This window comes from Aquarana catesbeiana, linkage group LG10 (genome assembly GCF_042186555.1).
Source record: "Aquarana catesbeiana isolate 2022-GZ linkage group LG10, ASM4218655v1, whole genome shotgun sequence".
NCBI classification, from domain to species: Eukaryota; Metazoa; Chordata; class Amphibia; order Anura; family Ranidae; genus Aquarana; species Aquarana catesbeiana.
Window position 1 is genome coordinate 10,624,578 of NC_133333.1, and position 20,535 is coordinate 10,645,112.

The window sequence follows — 20,535 nt, forward strand, 5'->3', positions numbered from 1 at the left end:
ACATGATACAGGAGATGGTCAGAAACTGCAGACATGATACAGGAGATGGTCGGAGACTGCAGACATGATACAAGAGATGGTCAGAGACTGTAGACATGATACAAGTGATGAACAGAGACTGCAGAAATTATACAAGAGATGGTCAGAGACTGCAGACATGATACAGGAGATGGTCAGAGACTGCGGAAATGATACAGGAGATGGTCAGAGACTGCAGACGTGGTACAAGAGATGGTCAGAGACATGATACAGTAGATTGTCAGAGACTGCAGACATGCAGCAGGAGACTGTCAGAGACTGCCAACATAGGAGTTGTTGGAGGTTAGAGACGTGCTTCAAGAGACAGTGATAGACTAGAGAGAAGTGGCTGCTAGGAGATTGCAGGCAATCAGCAGTACTGAAATATAACAATGAAAACATGGATTTCATTTGAGTAATGACAATACTTTATAACACACACAGAGTTTTATCAAACAAAAGATCGGGTTTACATCGACTATAAGGATCCAACTGAGCGGGACCCCTCCTTAAGTCCACGCGAGGTGCACAGACCCGGTTTCAGCACTGAAGTCCTTGGGTGATCCTATAATATTTTATACTTTATCGCACCTGTTTATTTCAGCAGTCCCCGCCCCTTTGACCCATCGTGAACCTATCCCGCGTCGCCTCATTTAAACACAATCGATGGCGGCGTGGGATTGCTTGACTCCCGTAAAAGGCGTTCGCCTGGATATGGAGCCCTCGGATTTGATGTTGTCTCTGTAGCCTTGTGAATAACTAACAAGCCATAAATCAATAAATACAGCTCAGTGATGTGTAATAACCTTTACAAACGTTTTATAATGCGCGGCCTCGTATACGACCGAGACTTAAACAGGACTGGAGGAATAATTCCGGCCGCCAATCGCACGGCACCAAGGAACGCAGAGGAGCACCAAGGAATGCCGAGAACGTTTTGGATATTTTGTAGCAATATTGATGTATGAGGGTTCCTATCAATGCTAATTGTATCCAAATGGTCAACTGATATAACTCAAGACTTCAGATCCCTATAGGATAGTCCTTATTGATAGTCCACCTTTACAGGGAACCCTGAAATCCTCCTTCCGGCCTCTCCTTCAGTCTTGCACAGGTGTACCAGCCAGTGGCGGCCCGTACATACGGGGCGCAGGGGCATCGCCCCCCTAATCCATGTGCCTGGCCCCTAATCTACATGCAGGGCACCGGACACATGGATTCCAATGGGGGTTAATTTTTTCTTAGAAGCACATGTTCAGAGCCTGAGGCTCTAATTGGCTTCAAAATAGGGTGGGCTCAGGGCGCAGAGCACTGTGCCCTGAGCCCACCCAGTTGTGTGACAATAGCGAATTAATATTCACTATTGTCTTCCTGATTCTCCTCCCGGCCAATCAGGAAGCGGGTCCTGAGACCTGTCACCCGATTGGCCGAGAGGAGAAGCGATCCTATTTGTCGCCGAGGAGGATGAGGGAGGAGACGCAGGGGAAGCCGAGGAGGAGAAGACGAAGGGTGAATCTGCCGCCTGCCACCTGGAGGAAGTGCTGCCCACGACCTAGATGGGGTAAGTGCGGGGCTGGTGACTGACCAATCAGGGGGGTTCCTGTGACCCGCCTGGGGGGGGGGTTGGCGACGGGTGGATTGTTTGCCGCCCCCCCCCAAAAAAAATATACCACCAGCCGCCACTGGTACCGACTCCTCTCCTGGACTGAAACAGCTTCCTCTGCTTTCACTGCACACTGTGAGCTTCCCACAATATGCATGAGAAGCTGCAGCAAGTCAGAGAGAACCTGCCACCATTCCTAGCTGGAGGATGTCCAGCACCATCTAGCCCTTTCCTCCCCCAGCTCTGGCCCGCCCCTTTCATTCATTGTATTTCAGTTCTATCAATCATGAAGGTTCGGTATCCCAAGTGGGGGTTACCTGAATGCAAATACAGCCCTTCCTCCCCAGCCTGGCCCTTTCATTCGTTGGAGTTCAGTTCTTTCTGGTCCCACCTCCATCAAAATGCTAGTAATTTAAAAATAAAACCTTTTTTTTTTAAATAAAAATAAAAAAATCTATTTTAAACAATAAGAAGACATGCCTTAAATCAAAAAATTAACACAACCCGAAGGGCACAGTAAAGGGGGGTCAGGAGGGCACAGTACAGGTTCCAGGGTGATGCGTCCATCCCGGGACAGCTTAGTAAAAACCGTGACTGTCCCGGCAAATCCGGGACAGTTGGCAGGTATGATGTAATGCAAGATTATCATGGGGTCCTCATACACCTGGGGCCCATCCATTAGGGCTGTCCTGCTCTCAAGAGCCCTCAGTCCTAATGCAAGCAGTGGGAGGAGCTATGGAAACCTCAAAAAGGCCTTGATGGGTGGGTGTCAGTCTGGAGGGGTGGGCCTTTCTAGGCAGGCTGTATTTGCATGCAGGCAATGCATACTTCTAATGCTGAACCCCCAGTATGGAAAGAACTGCAATCCAATGAATGAAAGGGGGAAGTCTAGGGACAGTCAGGCTGAGGAGGAAAGGGGCTAGATGATGCTGGATTTCCCACAGCCACAAAATGAGGCAGGCTCTATCTGACTTGCAGCAGCTTCTAATGCAATTGAGAGAAGCTCAGTGTGCGGTGAAATCAGAGGAAGCCCTTTCAGTCCAGAAGAGGACCCGCTACACCTGTGCAAGACTGGAGGGAAGGCCGGAGGGAGGATTACGTTTCATTCACACATGCAGGGATTTGAACTTTAGCTCCCGGGTGCGTCCACTTTTCCCAATCTCTTATGGGGTGAAAGCAATGAGTTTGCTGATCACCTTGATGATCTGCGGGGGTGTGGCAAGGGTGTGGCCATCTATACAGAAATACTTTGAGCCATGATTAAGGCCTGACAGCCGAAACGCGTTGGACTTTTCCCTGATTGTACTACAAGAACTTTAATAAAGAGCATTTGATTATAGCTGTTGTACTGGGGTGCCAGCGTTCTCTATATACCGTTCTATACAGAAATACTTTGTGCTGAGAGGCAGACTGTGCAGCTGCACGAGGGCCCCCTGCGACATAGGGGGCCCATTTTTACTAAATAGGTGCAAGAACCCCTCTTTAGACTGTGACATGACTGCCTTCTATCCCGTTTTCATTTGATATCCGGTTTTCCAGAGATGAACAGAGAAGGTCAGAAGAAAGCAAGAAAAAGCCCAACGGCCGTACCCCACAATAAGGAAAGGGGGTGGTCTAGGGAGCAGGGCTGGCACAAGGGGTGGGCAGGAGGGGCGGCTGCCCTGGGCACTGTGGTGTCATGTGAGGGGGGGAGGGGATTTGTGTTGGGAGGATGAATTTGGGGGCAGCAGGGAAAAAGAATTGTTCTAGGAGGGGAAATCTAGAGGTGCGTGAGTTAGGGAGTGGTGATTCAGGGGGATTTTTGCTGGGAGGGGGACGGGAGAAGAGGATTTGTGCTAAGAGGGGGGATTTGGGGGGGGGGGTTGTGCTAGAAGAGGTGATATGGTAGAGGAGGGAGGGGATTTGTGCTAGGAGGTAAAATTTCTTTTTTTGGGGGGGGCGAGGGGGAGTTTGGGTTGTGCTACTAGGGATGATTGGGGGGTGTTTGTGCTAGGAGGGGGATTTGGAGTGGGGGGGGGGGACTGTGTACTCAGAGGGGAAATTTGAGGGTTGGAGGATTTGTGCTATGAGTTGTGATTTTTTTTTTGGGGGGGGGGGTGGGGGTTGTTTGTGCTAGGAGGGGGATTTGGAGTGGGGGGAAGATGTGTACTCAGAGGAGAAGTTTGAGGGATGGAGGATTTGGGCTATGAGTTGTGATTTTTTTTTTTTGGGGAGGGGGGTATTTTGTGCTAGGAGGGGGATTTGGAGTGGGGGGGGGGACGACTGTGTACTCAGAGGGGAAATTTGAGGGATGGAGGATTTGTGCTATGAGTTGTGATTTTTTTTTTGGGGGGGGGGTGTTTGTGCTGGGAGGGGGATTTGGAGTGGGGGGAAGATGTGTACTCAGAGGGGAAATTTGAGGGATGGAGGATTTGTGCTATGAGTTGTGATGTTTTTTTTTGGGGGGGGGGGGTGGGGGTTGTGTGTGCTAGGAGGGGGATTTGGAGTGGGGGGGACGACGACTGTGTACTCAGAGGGGAAATTTGAGGGATGGAGGATTTGTGCTATGAGTTGTGATTTTTTTGGGGGGGGGTTGTTTGTGCTAGGAGGAGAGGACGGGAAGGATATTCGTGCTAGGAGGGGGATTTGGAGTGGGGGGGGGGGAGATGTGTACTCAGAGGAGAAGTTTGAGGGATGGAGGATTTGGGCTATGAGTTGTGATTTTTTTTTGGGGGGGGGTTGTGTGTGCTAGGAGGGGGGTTTGGAGTGGGGGGGGGGACTGTGTACTCAGAGGGGAAATTTGAGGGATGGAGGATTTGTGCTATGAGTTGTGATTTTTTTTTTGGGGGGGGGTGGGGGTTGTGTGTGCTAGGAGGGGGATTTGGAGTGGGGGGGACGACGACTGTGTACTCAGAGGGGAAATTTGAGGGATGGAGGATTTGTGCTATGAGTTGTGATTTTTTTGGGGGGGGGTTGTTTGTGCTAGGAGGAGAGGACGGGAAGGATATTCGTGCTAGGAGGGGGATTTGGAGTGGGGGGGGGAGATGTGTACTCAGAGGAGAAGTTTGAGGGATGGAGGATTTGGGCTATGAGTTGTGATTTTTTTTTGGGGGGGGGTTGTGTGTGCTAGGAGGGGGGTTTGGAGTGGGGGGGAAGACGACTGTGTACTCAGAGGGGAAATTTGAGGGATGGAGGATTTGTGCTATGAGTTGTGATTTTTTTTTTGGGGGGGGGGTGGGGGTTGTGTGTGCTAGGAGGGGGATTGGAGTGGGGGGGACGACGACTGTGTACTCAGAGGGGAAATTTGAGGGATGGAGGATTTGTGCTATGAGTTGTGATTTTTTTGGGGGGGGGGTTGTTTGTGCTAGGAGGAGAGGACGGGAAGGATATTCGTGCTAGGAGGGGGATTTGGAGTGGGGGGGGGAGATGTGTACTCAGAGGAGAAGTTTGAGGGATGGAGGATTTGGGCTATGAGTTGTGATTTTTTTTTGGGGGGGGGTTGTGTGTGCTAGGAGGGGGGTTTGGAGTGGGGGGGAAGACGACTGTGTACTCAGAGGGGAAATTTGAGGGATGGAGGATTTGTGCTATGAGTTGTGATTTTTTTTTGGGGGGGGGGGTTGTTTGTGCTAGGAGGAGAGGACGGGAAGGATATTCGTGCTAGGAGGGGGATTTGGAGTGGGGGGGGGAGATGTGTACTCAGAGGAGAAGTTTGAGGGGTGGCGGATTTGTGCTAGGAGTTGTTATTCATTTTTATTTTTTGGGGGGGGGGGGATTTTTGCTGACATATAATACTCATACATCTTGGGGGGGGGGGCAGCTTGGCATGTTTTTGGCTTTAGGTGACCTTGTCCTGGCACTCCTGGGGGTGGAAAGGGTTGATGCTGGTCGTCCTCCAGCCAGGAGATGAGTCAGAGTCTATCTGACTTCCTGCAGCTTCTAACGCACATTATGAGAAGCTCACAGTGTGCAGTAAAAGCAGAGTAAGCCATTTCAGTCCAGGCAGACCCCCCCTGTCCTGCTCAATGGCAGTGTGGCCCCCCCAGGAGCTCTCCTTTAGAAGCGGCTGGTCACAGTGTCACCCCCCCCCCCTCCCAAGTGGACTTCAGAAAAACCATCATTTGGTGCTTCTGTTCCGTTACGCAACGCAGAATTTCTCCCTCTCCTCCTGGATAACATTTGTTTACTGCCAAAAATCTAGGACGGCGGGGAGAATTATCTAGGTCATCGCTATCAGCTCCCCCCTCCGATGGTCGCTCCCTTCCCGGGAGGAAAAACAAAACTTTTTTTTTTTTTTTTTTTTATATCAGCCAATCATTTTTTTTGTTATATTTTTGGGAGAACGCCAAAACATAGAAGAATTCTTCCCGCTGTCTGCTGAGCACCGGGCCGATCGATGGCTTGCACTGCATGCATAACAATGCGTTTCACCTCACTGCCCCGGACCGTCAGCGATATAAATAGCCCTCATGGCGTCCATCGGGCGCATCGCCCCACCGGGCTATAAACGAAAATTTGTGCGCATTTATAATCGTTATTAAATCTGACCTCCGCCCTTCCCTTCAGTTGTACAGGTTCCTCCCCTGGCCCTCCCATTTTTGTCACTGGATTTAAATTTTTTTATATCATAAAGGCGCGGCATTGTAAATGGGCGTTACCAAATTCAGCCAGCCAGGGTCGGAGGTGTGGGCAGGAGGGGCAGCTGCCCCCCGAGCACAGTGAAGAGTCAAAGAATGGATGCAGGGTGGTATACCCATTCTAAGGTGTCTATTAACAGAGGGGGGGGGGGGTGCAGTTCTGCATCCTTGCCCTGGAAGCTGGATGATCCTGCCCGAGTATTACAGCCACACTGACACCCACCCATCAAGGTGATATTTGCATAACTCCTCCCACTGTATATATTGAAGATAAGTACTCTTAGGCGTTACCTGGTGCTATCTGCATGCAAATTTACTCTGCCCAGGAATGACCAATCCTCCAGGCTGACACCCACCCATCAAAGCATTTGTATATTTGCATAGCTCCTCCCACTGCTTGCATCAGGGCTAAGGGCTCTATAGAGGAGTACTGACCATCAATGCCTTTTGATATTTGCATAGCTCCTCCCACTGTATGTATTGAAGATAAGTACTCTTAGGTGTTACCTAGTGCTATCTGCATGCAAATTTACTCTGCCAAGGAACGCCCACTCCTCCAGGCTGACACCCACCCATCAAAGCATTTTGATATTTGCATAGCTCCTCCCACTGTATGTATTGAAGATAAGTACTCTTAGGTGTTACCTAGTGCTATCTGCATGCAAATTTACTCTGCCCAGGAACGCCCACTCCTCCAGGCTGACATCCACCCATCAAAGCATTTGTATATTTGCATAGCTCCTCCCACTGTTTGCATCAGGGCTAAGGGCTCTTAAGAGGAGTACTGACCATCAATGCATTTGGTATTTGTGAAGCTCCTCCCACTGCTTGTATTGAAGATAAATACTCTTGGGCGTTACCTGGGGATATCTGCATGCAAATTTACTCTGCCCAGGAACGCCCACTCCTCCAGGCTGACATCCACCCATCAAAGCATTTGTATATTTGCATAGCTCCTCCCACTGTTTGCATCAGGGCTAAGGGCTCTTAAGAGGAGTACTGACCATCAATGCATTTGGTATTTGTGAAGCTCCTCCCACTGCTTGTATTGAAGATAAATACTCTTGGGCGTTACCTGGGGATATCTGCATGCAAATTCACTCTGCCGAGGAATGCCCACTCCTCCAGACTGACACCCACCCATCAAAGCATTTTGATATTTCCATAGCTCCTCCCACTGCTTGTATCAGGGATAAGTACTCTTGGGCAGCACCTAGGGTGGTATTTGCATAACTCCTCCCACTGTATGAATTGGGTATAAGTACTCTTGGGTGTTACTTAGCGCTATCTGCATGCAAATTCACTCTGCCTAAGAACACCCACTCCTCCAGACTGACACCCACCCATCGAGGTATTTTGATATTTGCATAACTCCTCCCCCTGCTGGCATCAGCGCAGAGGGCTCTTGAGAGGAGTACTGACCATCGAGGCATTTTCATATTTGCATAACTCCTCCCAAGAGAGCTCTTTGAGAAGAGTACTGTGGCAGGGTGCTCTGATGCTTTCATGAAAATATGTACAGACCCCTGCCGGCCCCTCCCACCAGCCATGAGCTGTCTGCATTGCATAGAGAAGCACAGAGACCCAGTGATGATGTTCTTAGTCTATAATAGGATAAGTAATGAAAACAGGTTGTATTAAAAAAATAACAATTTGAGTTAATTCATGTGTACAGAAATAAAAAAAAGGCAAATAATGTGGGGCTCAGGGCGGCAAGTGGGTGGTCCTCACATATTTAATGAGGTGTGGTCTGGGCAGGACCCACCTGTAAAGTTGACTGATGATTGGTTCTCTAATATTTAAAGGCGGGGTTTCGATGGGAACAACCAATAGCGTGGGAGTGATTTGGATGTGCCCACCTGTGAAAGTGGGAGGATGAAATGCAGATTGTGGGCGGGGTTATCAGCGTCCCAGGATTCAGGACAATAATGGACAGTATGTTGGGTAAGGTAGCGGGCAATGGACCTGCTGTACAGAGCATCACAATGCACTTAGGCTAAGTTCACATCTATGCAAGTCAGGAATGGCTTTCCTGACACGCACAGAAACGCGTTGTCCTTCCACTCACACAGAAACGCGTTGCCCTTTAACCTACACGTGGCGGTGCCAGTAATTGCTAATGCACGCATCAAACCTCATGGTGCCGCAGCGTTTTTGGAAAAATTCAGGGACTTCTTTTCCAGGTTTCTTGCACATAGGGCAGCCCATTGAAATGAATAGGCTGCCCTACATGCCACACGAGGGAATTCACGCAAAAACGCGTAGAAACGCGCCCAAGCTTGGTCACACCTGTGGGTGGATTTTTTTTTTTTTTTGTGTTAGTGTGCTAACCCCATCTCCCTTTTCTCCTTCCCATAGACCATCTCAGCATGGAAGCCCCAGCTGGCCCTGTTTTGCGGGCGGGTGCCTCTTCACATGGACCTGACAACAGGGGAGTGGGTGTCAGACCCCCGTGGCGTGCCAAGCTGTCCAGGAAATAACGATGAGATTTTACAGCACTGCAGGCAGGTAAGAAAGAACCTCGTCCTACAGGGCAACATACAAAACGCTAAGAATATCGCCAACGGAGTATTACTGCCAGAGATACAAAGTATTGGGACGCCTGCCTTTACACGCACATGAACTTTAATGGAATCCCAGTCTTAGTCTGTAGGATTCAATATTGAGTTGGCTCCGCCCTTTGCAGCTATAACAGCTTCAACTCTTCTGGGAAGGCCGTCCACAAGGTTTAGGAGTCTGTCTATGGGAATGTTTGACCATTCTTCCAGAACGTTTGTGAGGTCAGGCACTGATGTTGGATGAAAAGGCCTGGCTCGCAGTTTCCGCTCTAATTCATCCCAAAGGTGTTCTATCGGGTTGAGGTCAGGACTCTGTGCAGGTCAGTCAAGTTCCTCCACCCCAAACTCGCTCATCCATGTCTTTATGGACCTTGCTTTGTGCATTGGTCCAAATCATTTGATGGAAGGGGGATTATGATGTGGGGGTTGTTTTTCAGGGGTTGGGCTTGGCCCCTTAGTTCCAGTGAAGGGAACTCTTAAGGCGTCAGCATATCAAGACATTTTGGACAATTTCATGCTCCCAACTTTGTTGGAGCTCCGTTTCTTGGGGCCACCTGGTGCTAGGAACCCCAAATTTGGTGTGCAAACCCAGTGGAACTAGCACTACAACATATCCAAAGCTGGGGCTCCTAACACCAAATGGCCCCAAGATACAGGGCCCCAAACTCAGTTCGGAAAATGTCATTCTCTGCTGCAGAAAAGTGCTTGACATTTTCCTTGGTGCTAGGAACCCCAGCTTTGGATATGTTGTAGTGCTAGTTCCACTGGGTTTCCTAGCACTAAGTGGCCCCGAGATACGGGGCCCCAAAGTCAGTCAACTGTGTCCATCTGCAGCAATGTCATGTCGGGACCCTTTGGGTCCAGAGACCCTAAATTTTGGCTGCAGCTAGGGGGCATCTAGGAACCCTTAACTACCGAGTTTGAAGTTCGGGGGACCCATGGCTGCAAATGGGCACAGTGAGGCTGCAAATGGGCACAGTGAGGCTGCAAAGGGCATTTTTGACCCCCTTTTCCACTTACAGTAGCTGCGCATTTCTCACCCTAGGCTTATACTCGAGTCAATAAGTTTTCCCACTTTTTTGTGGTAAAATTAGGTGCCTCGGCTTATATTCGGGTCGGCTTGTACTCGAGTATATACGGTAACTGTCTGTGTTCCACACCAAGGCAGTCCAAGGATTCAGGGGACAACAATTTGTTTCAATACCATCTGAACGTATTTCAAGAGACATTCATTTCTGCTGTTTTGGAACACCTTATCATCTTGACCGACTTCCAGTCCAGACCCCCGAATTCTCTTTGTAGAACAAGGAAACTGTTGCTTTTTTCCACAACAAGGCACTCCAAGGATCCAGAGAACATCATAATATATTTCTGCAAAGTCATTCTATTACAGGGGAAAGAAGTAAAGGGGGTTCTGTTGCCTATAAAAAGGGGCAGCTCACTCACAGAACAGCCAATGGCCTGCAAGCTTCTCTACAATATATTGTCAATGTATAGGCTATTACTTACCTTTGGGATGAATTGGAACGTCAATATTGATCCAGGCCTCCAGGTCTTCGCACACAGTACCTGACCTCACAAATGGTCACGTTTTCCCACAGACACTACAAAATCTTGTGGAAAGCCTTCCCAGAAGAGTGGAGGATGGTGTAGCCACAAACAAGGGCGACTCCATATTGATGGTCATGGGTTTAGAATGAGATTTCCAACAAGCTCAAAGAGGTGTGATGGTCAGTTGTCTTCAGCCTTTCGTCATTTAGTGTACAACATTCCTTACATGAGGATCCTTATCCTAGTGTGTTGGCTTTGTTAATTGAGCCTGTAGGAAATATCAGAGAGAAGCAGTTAGGATTGGGGCCCCGGACTGCTATGGGCCCTGGAGCTTTCGCTCCATCTTCACCCTCATAGTGAGCCCCGTTACTCTCTTCTTTCTTCCTTCAGATGTACCCAGAGATGCAGATCACAGGGGTGACAGAGGCAGCTCAGCCGGTGACAGTGACAAACTGGTGCCAGAAGCAGAAACCGGAGTGCAAGCGCCGTCTACATATCGTGGTCCCGTACCTCTGCCTGGGTGAGCTACAGTGACATTGCCCTGCCCATCTATTGTTCATGTTATTTTTTTGGGCTTACTTATGTTAAAGCATAGGTGGTGTCTAGTGAGCTACGTCAGTGTAGTGATGGTGGTAACCCCTTATAATGGGCACAGCAGGTGTGTATACTCAGGAACTCAACACAAGGATGGTGAGAAACCCTCATAATGGGCACAGCAGGTGTACAGACCTATGAACTCTGCACAGGGATAGTGGGAACCCCTCATAATGGGCACAGCAGGTGTACAGAACCAGGAACTCAGCACAGGGATGGTGGAAACTCCTCATAATGGGCACAGAGGGTGTACAGACCCGGGAACTCAGCACAGGGATGGTGGAAACTCCTCATAATGGGCACAGAGGGTGTACAGACCCGGGAACTCAGCACAGGGAAGGTGGGAGCCCCTCATAATAGGCACAGTAGGTGTACAGACCTATGAACTCTGCACAGGGATAGTGGGAACCCCTCATAATAGGCACAGTAGGTGTACAGACCTATGAACTCTGCACAGGGATAGTGGGAACCCCTCATAATGGGCACAGCAGGTGTACAGACCCGGGAACTCAGCACAGGGATGGTGGAAACTCCTCATAATGGGCACAGCAGGTGTACAGACCCGGGAACTCAGCACAGGGATGGTGGGAACCCCTCATAATGGGCACAGCGGGTGTACAGACCCCGGAACTCAGCACAGGGATGGTGAGAACCCCTCATAATTGACACAGCGGGTGTACAGACCCGGGAACTCAGCACAGGGATAGTGGGAACCCCAAATAATGGGTACAGCAGGTGTACAGAACCGAGAAGTAAACAGAACTCACCACTAGAGTTCCCAAGACTAAAGCCGTTAGGTGGTTTGGTTTTGTGTAATTATGTTGGTTGCTCATCGAATCCCCAATTCTCATTTTTTTTTCCCCCCGTCTATTTTGCAGTGAATGAATTTGTCAGCGACGCCCTTCTGGTACCCGATAAATGCCGCTTCCTTCACCGCGAACAGATGGACACCTGTGAGAGTTACCAGCACTGGCATGAAACGGCTCGCACGGTGAGCAATGGCAGCCGCACATCTCCATTAAAAGACGGCTTCATCCAAAACTGAATTAACAGAATTATTTTTTCCCCCCGTAAGGCCTGTGCCGCAGAGGACCTTGACCTCCACAGCTATGGTATGCTGCTTCCCTGCCGCCCAGAGAGGTTCCGCGGGGTGGAGTACGTGTGCTGCCCAAACCGCAATCCCCAGCCCATCGAACCCACAAGAAGCCACCCTGTCACCGAGCTGGAGCCACAGGACACGGATAAGGGGTAAGAGGAACAATGGGCGGAGCCAGGAACAAGCCACAACTTTTTTTAGTGCTAGAACTCCAATCCAAGAGCCTGCCTGATCAGCAGTCCCTAATGACCTCACATACTATGTGCCTGTGCCCACCCCCTTCCATCCCTACAGCATGCATGCTCAGAGCAACCTTGATATGCTGGAGTAATGGGCACTCACAGACAGTGCCAGGACAAGGTCATCCAGCGTCCAGGGCGAAGATGGCGATTTGAACCCCCCCCCCACCAGGTGGAGTCCCCAGTTCAGTCCTCCTTTACATCAGGTGTCCCCAATAGAGTCCCTCTTTACATCAAGTGTCCCCATTAGTGTCCCCCTTTATATCAGGTATCCCCAGTAGAGTCCCCGTTACATCAGGAGTCCCCAATACAGTCCCCCTTTACATCAGGTGCCCCCATGTACCTGAGTTGTTGCCCCCCCCCCCCTTTCCCCCTTGCACTGGGAGATTGGTACTCACAATGTCTCCTTCCTCCTGTCATGTGACAAGCCACATGACAGGGGAGAGAGGAAAAAAGACACAGACCACTCCCCTTCCTCAGCAGTACAGAGCTGAGCCTGAGAACAGTTCTTGGTCTCAGCGCCAGCTCTTTTCCGCCCCATGCAGGCTGGAGGGAGGAGAAATACTCCCTCCAGCAGCAGCTATGGGCCGCTGCTCCTTCTGACAGAAGTGACACAGCAGTCTCTTCTGTCAATAGAGAACAGGACGAGCAGCCAACTTGGCAGTGCCCCTCCCCCCATCATCACAGCGCCTGGGGCAGGTGCCCACTTGACCCCCCCCCCACCAGTCCCAGCCCTGCTCACAGATGCTAAAATTCAAATAGAAAATCAATGATTGAATTGCTACTGCTCTCTTTTTACCTTAATCTGATCTTTATTAACATTTCCTTTCAGAACTTGCGGCTATTTCGAGTAGGGCTCTCTTACTGTTTCTATTCAGGACTGTAGCCTTTTGCCAGCCATTCTGCATTACGCAATCTTCATCAAGTTTCTTTGCATGTCACTTTTCCTATCAATATTTTTTTTTTGACAGGGACGAGGTGGAGATTGAAGAGGATAATGTTGATATCATCGATGAAGGAGGAGAGGACACAGCGGGGGCCTCTCCAGACCAGCACCAAGTGTGGGACGACTACTTTGTGGGGAATGGATATGAGGACGAAACAACCAGCAGTGCTCCTACCCTTCCACCAGAGGTTAAAGGTCAGGCAACAGTCCACAGCTCTCTTTATGATGGGTTCAACACCTTTAACTCTACCATTGAATTTGCCTACCCTCCAGTCTCCATGGTGCACCCCAGTAACCTTCCCAATCTGCTTGCTTCGCAGTCTCTCGACCTACTGATGGGGTTGATATCTACTTTGAGTCGCCCCGTGATGGCTCTGAACACGCCAATTTCCTGCGAGCGAAAATGGAGCTAGAAGAGAGGCGCATGAAACAGATCAATGAGGTAAGATGAACAGTTTGTTTTTTCTAATGTGAATAGTTAGTAACAGAAGCCATTGTTCTGTGTCTTCTTCTGGCCTCCACCACGGGTAGCCAAGAGGACTTTTCAATTCTTCCTAGAGCTGTACCTCCTGTATTGTGAGGTGTGGCGATAAGGAAATCAACAACCTCTGCTCATGGTGAAGATTTTGCTTTTTTTTTTTTTTATAGAAGTAAACGTAAAGATTAGAAAGTAAAGAGAATAATGCATGCGGAGATCTCCAGACACGGCAGGTGCTCCAAGGATCTGACCTCTTGGTCAAACGGGAAGCTTTTAAGCTCCAATCCTGGACAGTTGCCATGTAGGACCATCCCGTACATTAACATTTTACATATTAAATCATTCACTTAAGATTTTGCCTGAGAAGCACATCATTAATTACAAGAGACCTTCATTTCTGGTATCTTGGAACATCTTTTCAGCTTGACCGGCTATTTTCAGCCAGGGTTCTGTGAAACCCTGGGGATCTTTTAGAGCAGGGGTCTCCAAACATTCTAAACAAAGGGCCAGCTTACTGTCCTTCAGACTTTGGGGGGGGGGGGGGGGGGCAGATGTTGGTGTTAGTGGGAGAAATAGTACCCTATCATTGATGTCAATGGGAACAATAGTGCCCCATTATTGGTGTCAGTAGGAAGATAGTACCCTATTATTGGTGTCAGTGGAAGAAATAGTACCCCATCACTGGTGTCAGTAGGAAGAATAGAACCCCATCATTGGTGTCAATGAAAGGAATAGTATCCTATCATTGGTGTCAGTAGAAAGAATAGTGTTCCATCATTAGTGTAAGTAGGAGGACAGGTACCCAATCATTTGTACTGGTACCCCATTAATGGTGTAAGTGGAAGGAATAGTACTCCATCATTAGTGTCAGTAGAAGGAATAATACTCCATAATTGGTGTCAGTAGGAAGAATAGTACCCCATCATTGGTGTCAGCAGAAGGAATAGTACTCTATCATTGGTGTCAGTGGGAGGAATAGTCCCCTATCAATGGTGTCAGTGGAAGGAATATTACCCCATCATTGGTGTCAGTGGAAGGAATAGTACCTCATTATTGGTGTCAGTAGGAAGAATAGTACCCCATCATTGGTGTCAATGGAAGGAATAGTACCTTATCATTGGTGTCAGTAGGAAGAATAGTGTTCCATCATTAGTGTCAGTAGGAGGAATAGTATCCTATTATTGGTGTCAGTGGATAGAATAGTACTCCATCATTGGTGTCGGTAGAAAGAATAGTACCCCATCATTGGTGTCAGTAGAAGCACTAGCACTCCATCACTGGTGTCAGTAGGAAGAATAGTGTTCCATCATTGGTGTCAGTAGGAAGAATAGTACCCTATCATTGGTGTCAATGGAAGGAATAGTACTCCATAATCGGTGTCAGTAGGAAGAATAGTGTTCCATAATTAGTGTCAGTGGGAGGAATAGTACCCCATTAATGGTGTAAGTGGAAGAAATAGTACCCCATCACTGGTGTCAGTAGAAGGAATAATACCCCATCATTAGTGTCAGTAGAAAGAATAGTGTTCCATCATTGGTGTCAGTGGGAGGAATAGTCTCCTGTAAATGGAGTCAGTGGAAGGAATATTACCCCATCATTCATGTCAGTGGAAGGAATAGTACCCCATTATTGGTGTCAGTTGAAAGAATAGTGCCCCATTATTGATGTCAGTAGGAAGAATAGTGCCATTCGACTGCTTGCAAAATTTTCAAGCTAGGCCTTTAAGTATACACCTAGTTTTGAGTTACAAAATATATCCAGCACATCTATCGCAAAAATATTTTATCATACTTAATCTATGTTTAGAATATATTTCATACACTTTCCCTGTGGGCTTAGAACATACTCCAGAAGCAGAGCCAGATGGGAGCCTCTGCAGGGAGGATGAGCTCATCAGCCAGAAGGTTTCTATATGATAACACTCAGGAACGTGCTGAAGTCATCAATCTTATTATATCTCCGGGGTTCAGCATTAGCTGGTTGCATTGTAAATGAGAATGAAATAAAGGTTTGTTTCATTTCTGCTCCAAAGCTGGCCATACATGTGGGCAAATTTTAATCAATTTCCACAACTTTTTGAGCCACCAATCACCAGAAACGAAGCAATCTACCACCAGGGAGCATGGCAACCACCCAAATTTGCTCAATTGTGAAGTCATAACTGACCGGCTTCAATACAGTTAATTGGAAGGTGGAATTGAGTTGGGTTTGAACTGGGGAAAAACTATAGCAAGTTCGTCAAAAGTCATCTGGTTTTTCCACCGCCTTAGATTTGGGCATTTTCAGTTCCAACCCCCTTCCAGTTGATTGAAACCATCCATAGGCGTGCGCAGGGGTTGTGCCATGTGTGCTCTGCGCAGTGCCGATTCCCCTTACTGTCTGGGCAATCCCTTTGTTTTGTGCCCCCTCCTCACCACAGTGCTGCTGGATTCCCTCTTTTCCTCTCTTCCCCCCCCCCCACAGTGGAAAGAATTAAGCCCCACTGTTGGTGTCAGTGGAAGGTATAGTGCCCTAAGGGCCAGATAAAGGCAAGCAAAGGGCCGCATCCCGCAGTTTGGAGACCGCTGACCTAAATCTTTGCTTTCTCCACTTGTAGGTGATGAAGGAATGGGCAGAGGCTGATAACCAGGCCAAAAACCTACCCAAGTCTGACCGGCAGGCGTTGAACGAGGTACGTAGTTAGTGACTCATTGTCAGAAATGTGTATTTTTCTGACTCGGGGGAATGTCAAATGGAAAAATAATTTTCTGGCATTCATTTGTGCTCGGGGAGTGTGGGCGAGAGCCTCGTGAGGGGTCTGTGAGATTTGAAAGACATCAAAGCTTAAGACTAATTTATGATTCCGGGAAAAAAATGAAATTAAACATAGGGAGACGATAAGACTTGGTGGCTGCTGCGAATGGAGGGGGTTTTTTTTTTTTTGCGCGTGGGACTGAAAGCCGCGAAGAAGTCGAGAATTAAAGCTGCATGTCGTTGGTTGCGCCCTTCGAATTTTGCACAGATGCCTGTTATGATGGATGGAGGTTTTGAAAGACTATTGTAAGGGTATTTATAGGCCCTGCAATTTTACTAATTTAAATTCAAGCCACCCATTCCCCTGGAATGCCCAACATTGCCTTGGCCGGTCTGTGTCTTTTCCTGAGAAGTATTCCCACAATGCTGCATCTGGTTTTGATGGGTGATGTCGCCACCAAAGCTGTGCGGGTACTGCCTGGTAGGAGATCGATATGCCCGATGGTGCCTCAAACCTACTTTGTCAATGGCAGCACACCTTCCACCATGTCCATGGTTTGCCACTTGTTTTTGATGATCACCTTGCTTTCCAGTACAATATGCCCATGTCCTCATTGTGGTCACCCGACACAGTAGTTGTACATCTCACCCTCTCACCCTCTCTGGTCTTAACACTGAAATCCAAACCATCAGCTGCAGCTTGCCAATAGTGGACATGGTATCTGATCTTGATTATGTGACAACAAGGCTTGGCAGTCAGCTTGGGCTGGAAGAGGCAGCACAAGATAGTTGGTCTAGAGGGAAAATAGTACTGTATAAATCCACTATGGGGACTATTGGTTCTGCAAACGAAGGGCGAGTATCTCAAGACGCATGGAATGTGTCTTTCCATGGTCATTGTTCAATCAAAGGAACACTAGATGGACACCTGGACATCACATCTATACGAGCTTGTTAGACATTCAATTTGAAAACCATGGCCATTAATAGGGAGTTGGCCTCCATTTGTGGCTAGGACAGAAAGAGAGCAGGGCCATCTAAGTGCAGCATTATTAAGATATTTTATTCCATAAAAGACAATTGGTAACTCACAAGATGTATGAAATGTCAGCACATGTGGGATTAATAATGTGGTTCATCCGCTCATGGGGAAGATGATCTTCTCACTGGTGAAGAGGCAGCTGATGGGTCCAGGGACACCGGTGGTTCCCTATGCTTCCACACACTCAGGACAAGCTCACAGACATCGGTGTACGTCACTTCCGGTTGGGGAAAGAGCGGGGAGGAGCATGCGTGCTCCTTCACCAGGCTGACCCCACGAGCGGATGAACCACATTATTAATCCCACATGTGCTGATATCTCATACATCTTGTGAGTTACCAATTGTCTTTTATGGAATAAAATGTCTTAATAATGCTGCACTTAGATAGCGCTGCTCTCCTTCTGTCTTTGCCATCCACAGAGATACTTCTAGCCTGTCACGAGCTGGCAGCCATCCACAGTCAGCTTAATCTAAGAACACTTCAACTGTCCTTGTGCCACAAATGCACCCCTCCACATGAACTCGATGTGAAAGAGAGTTCTAATTACCCACTCTCTCTTTATTCAGCTGATCGAGCGCACATGATCGAATGTACTTTCTCCATTTGTGGCTAAAGCATCCTCCACTCTTCTGGGAAGGCTTTCCACAAGATTTTGGAGTCTTAGGGAATTTGCCCATTTGTGAGGTCAGGTACTGATGTCGGATGAGAAGACCTGGCTCATGTTTTGGTCCTCACATTGGGTGCCAATAAAGACCTGGCTCACCACTGGCATTCCTATTCATCCCAGAGGTGTTTAGTAGGGTTGAGGTCAGGGCTTTGTACAGGACACTCAAGTTCCTCCACAACAAACTGGTCAAACCATGTCTGTATGGAGCTGGCTTTGTACGCAGGGGCACAGTCATTGTGGAAGAGTAAAAAAGGTCTTTACTAAACTGTTGCCACAAGGCTGGACGGCACATATACATGTTTATGACCCTGGTGCCCAACCTGCTGCCCATTGGAACATTCTCTGTGGCCCTTGGGGCCTCTGGAGACACGAATCTGTGTTTTCCCATTGCACTGTTATAACACTGATTGTTAGCAGGCTCATGTAATGTCTCCAGCTTATGACTGTCTCTTGAAGCATGTCCTCAGTCTCCAACAACTTCTATAGCATGTTCACAGTCTCTGACCATCCCCTGCAGCATATCCCCAGTCATGACCATCTCTTGTACCATGTCTGCAGTCTCTGATCATCTCTTGTATCATGTCTGTAGTCTCTGATCATCTCTTGTACCATGTCCACAGTCTCTGACCATCTCTTGTACCATGTCCACAGTCTCTGACCATCTCTGGTACCATGTCCACAGTCTCTGACCATCTCTGGTACAATGTCTGCAGTCTCTGGCCATCTTTTGTACCATGTCCCCAATCTCTAATCTTTTCCTGTACCATGTCCACCATCTCTGCCAATCTCTTATATCATGTCCACAGTATATCATCTCTTGTACTATGTCCACAGTCTCTGGCCATCTCTTGTATTACAGTATGTCCACAGTCTATACTAGGTGTCTCTAAACAAAGGGCCAGTTTACCGACCTTCAGACTTTAGGGGTGCAGGACTGTGGCCAGTGGGATAAGAAAATGTATAATATCAAATAGTGCAGCGCTAAAATTAAAATACAATGTATAAAATATAAATGCAGTCCATAAAAGAGATATAATGTCTTCATGTGCAAACGAACACCCGTAGGAAGAGAAGTGGTTCAGGCAGCCCTCCACCAGAGGATAAGATGGCCTCTCACCTGGGGGAATGGACCCTTTAATTACAGAGGGTCAGATAACGCCTTATGGTTGTATTCATACAGGATGCAGCATCCGTCAGGGTACAGGTGACACACACACCAATAGGACCATAGGGCTCCGTAATAAAACACTCCAATGGGGTCGGGACATGAAACAAAAATTGGCAACAAATAGTGCTCTTTTGCTTAGCTTTCTCATATACTGGAAGGAGGATCTGAGCCATCACTAGTAACCTGAAGGGGAGCGGTCACATGTTGCTCCATGGGGGTTGGATGATCTCTTCCTGCTGTGTTCAGCTCTCCACTGAACACAGCAGGAAGAGATCATCCAACCCCCATGGAGCAACATGTGACCGCTCCCCTTCAGGTTACTAGTGATGGCTCAGATCCTCCTTCCAGTATATGAGAAAGCTAAGCAAAAGAGCACTATTTGTTGCCAATTTTTGTTTCATGTCCCGACCCCATTGGAGTGTTTTATTACGGAGCCCTATGGTCCTATTGGTGTGTGTGTCACCTGTACCCTGACGGATGCTGCATCCTGTATGAATACAACCATAAGGCGTTATCTGACCCTCTGTAATTAAAGGGTCCATTCCCCCAGGTGAGAGGCCATCTTATCCTCTGGTGGAGGGCTGCCTGAACCACTTCTCTTCCTACGGGTGTTCGTTTGCACATGAAGACATTATATCTCTTTTATGGACTGCATTTATATTTTATACATTGTATTTTAATTTTAGCGCTGCACTATTTGATATTATACTGTTTTGAGGGATTTGTTTTTTGACCCTAGTGTTCAGCAGCTTTAGTACATATTCTTTCACCATTTCGCGCTGATTTATTTCAATTTTATTGGGATAAGAAAATGTCCTAGCATCAGTGGGAGTAAGTAATGCCCCATCATTGGTGTCAGTGGGAGGAGTAATGCCCCATCACTGGTGTCAGTGGGAGGAATAGTGCCTCATCATTGGTGTCAGTGGGGAAAATAGTGCCTCATCTTTGGTGTTACTGGAAATAATAGTGCCCCGTCATTGGTGTCATTGGATATACAGTAATATGGCCCCATCATTGCTTTCATTGGGAGGAATAGTGACCCATCTTTGGTATTAGTCGCAGGAATAGTGCCAAATCATTGGTATCAGTGAGAGAACCAGGACCCCATTGTCAGTGTCAGTGGCAAAAGCTATGCACCACTGTAACTGACAGCGTGGGGAATAATGCCCCAAGGGCTGGATAAAAGCAAGCCCCAGGGCCGCAGTTTGGAGACCACTGGTCTATACA

General features: G+C 48.1%; 1 protein-coding gene across 2 annotated transcripts in view; it reads left to right on the top strand.

Moving 5' to 3' along the window:
• APLP1 (amyloid beta precursor like protein 1) overlaps positions 1–20,535 on the top strand; it is a 67,337-nt gene that overhangs the window by 27,780 nt on the left and 19,022 nt on the right. For both annotated transcript variants that reach the window (XM_073601605.1, XM_073601606.1), the window contains exons 2-8: positions 8,593–8,742; positions 10,734–10,863; positions 11,816–11,928; positions 12,013–12,185; positions 13,244–13,413; positions 13,539–13,660; positions 16,293–16,367. In XM_073601605.1, coding sequence (XP_073457706.1) covers positions 8,593–8,742; positions 10,734–10,863; positions 11,816–11,928; positions 12,013–12,185; positions 13,244–13,413; positions 13,539–13,660; positions 16,293–16,367 — 933 coding nt within the window. The remainder of the gene's footprint in view (positions 1–8,592; positions 8,743–10,733; positions 10,864–11,815; positions 11,929–12,012; positions 12,186–13,243; positions 13,414–13,538; positions 13,661–16,292; positions 16,368–20,535) is intronic.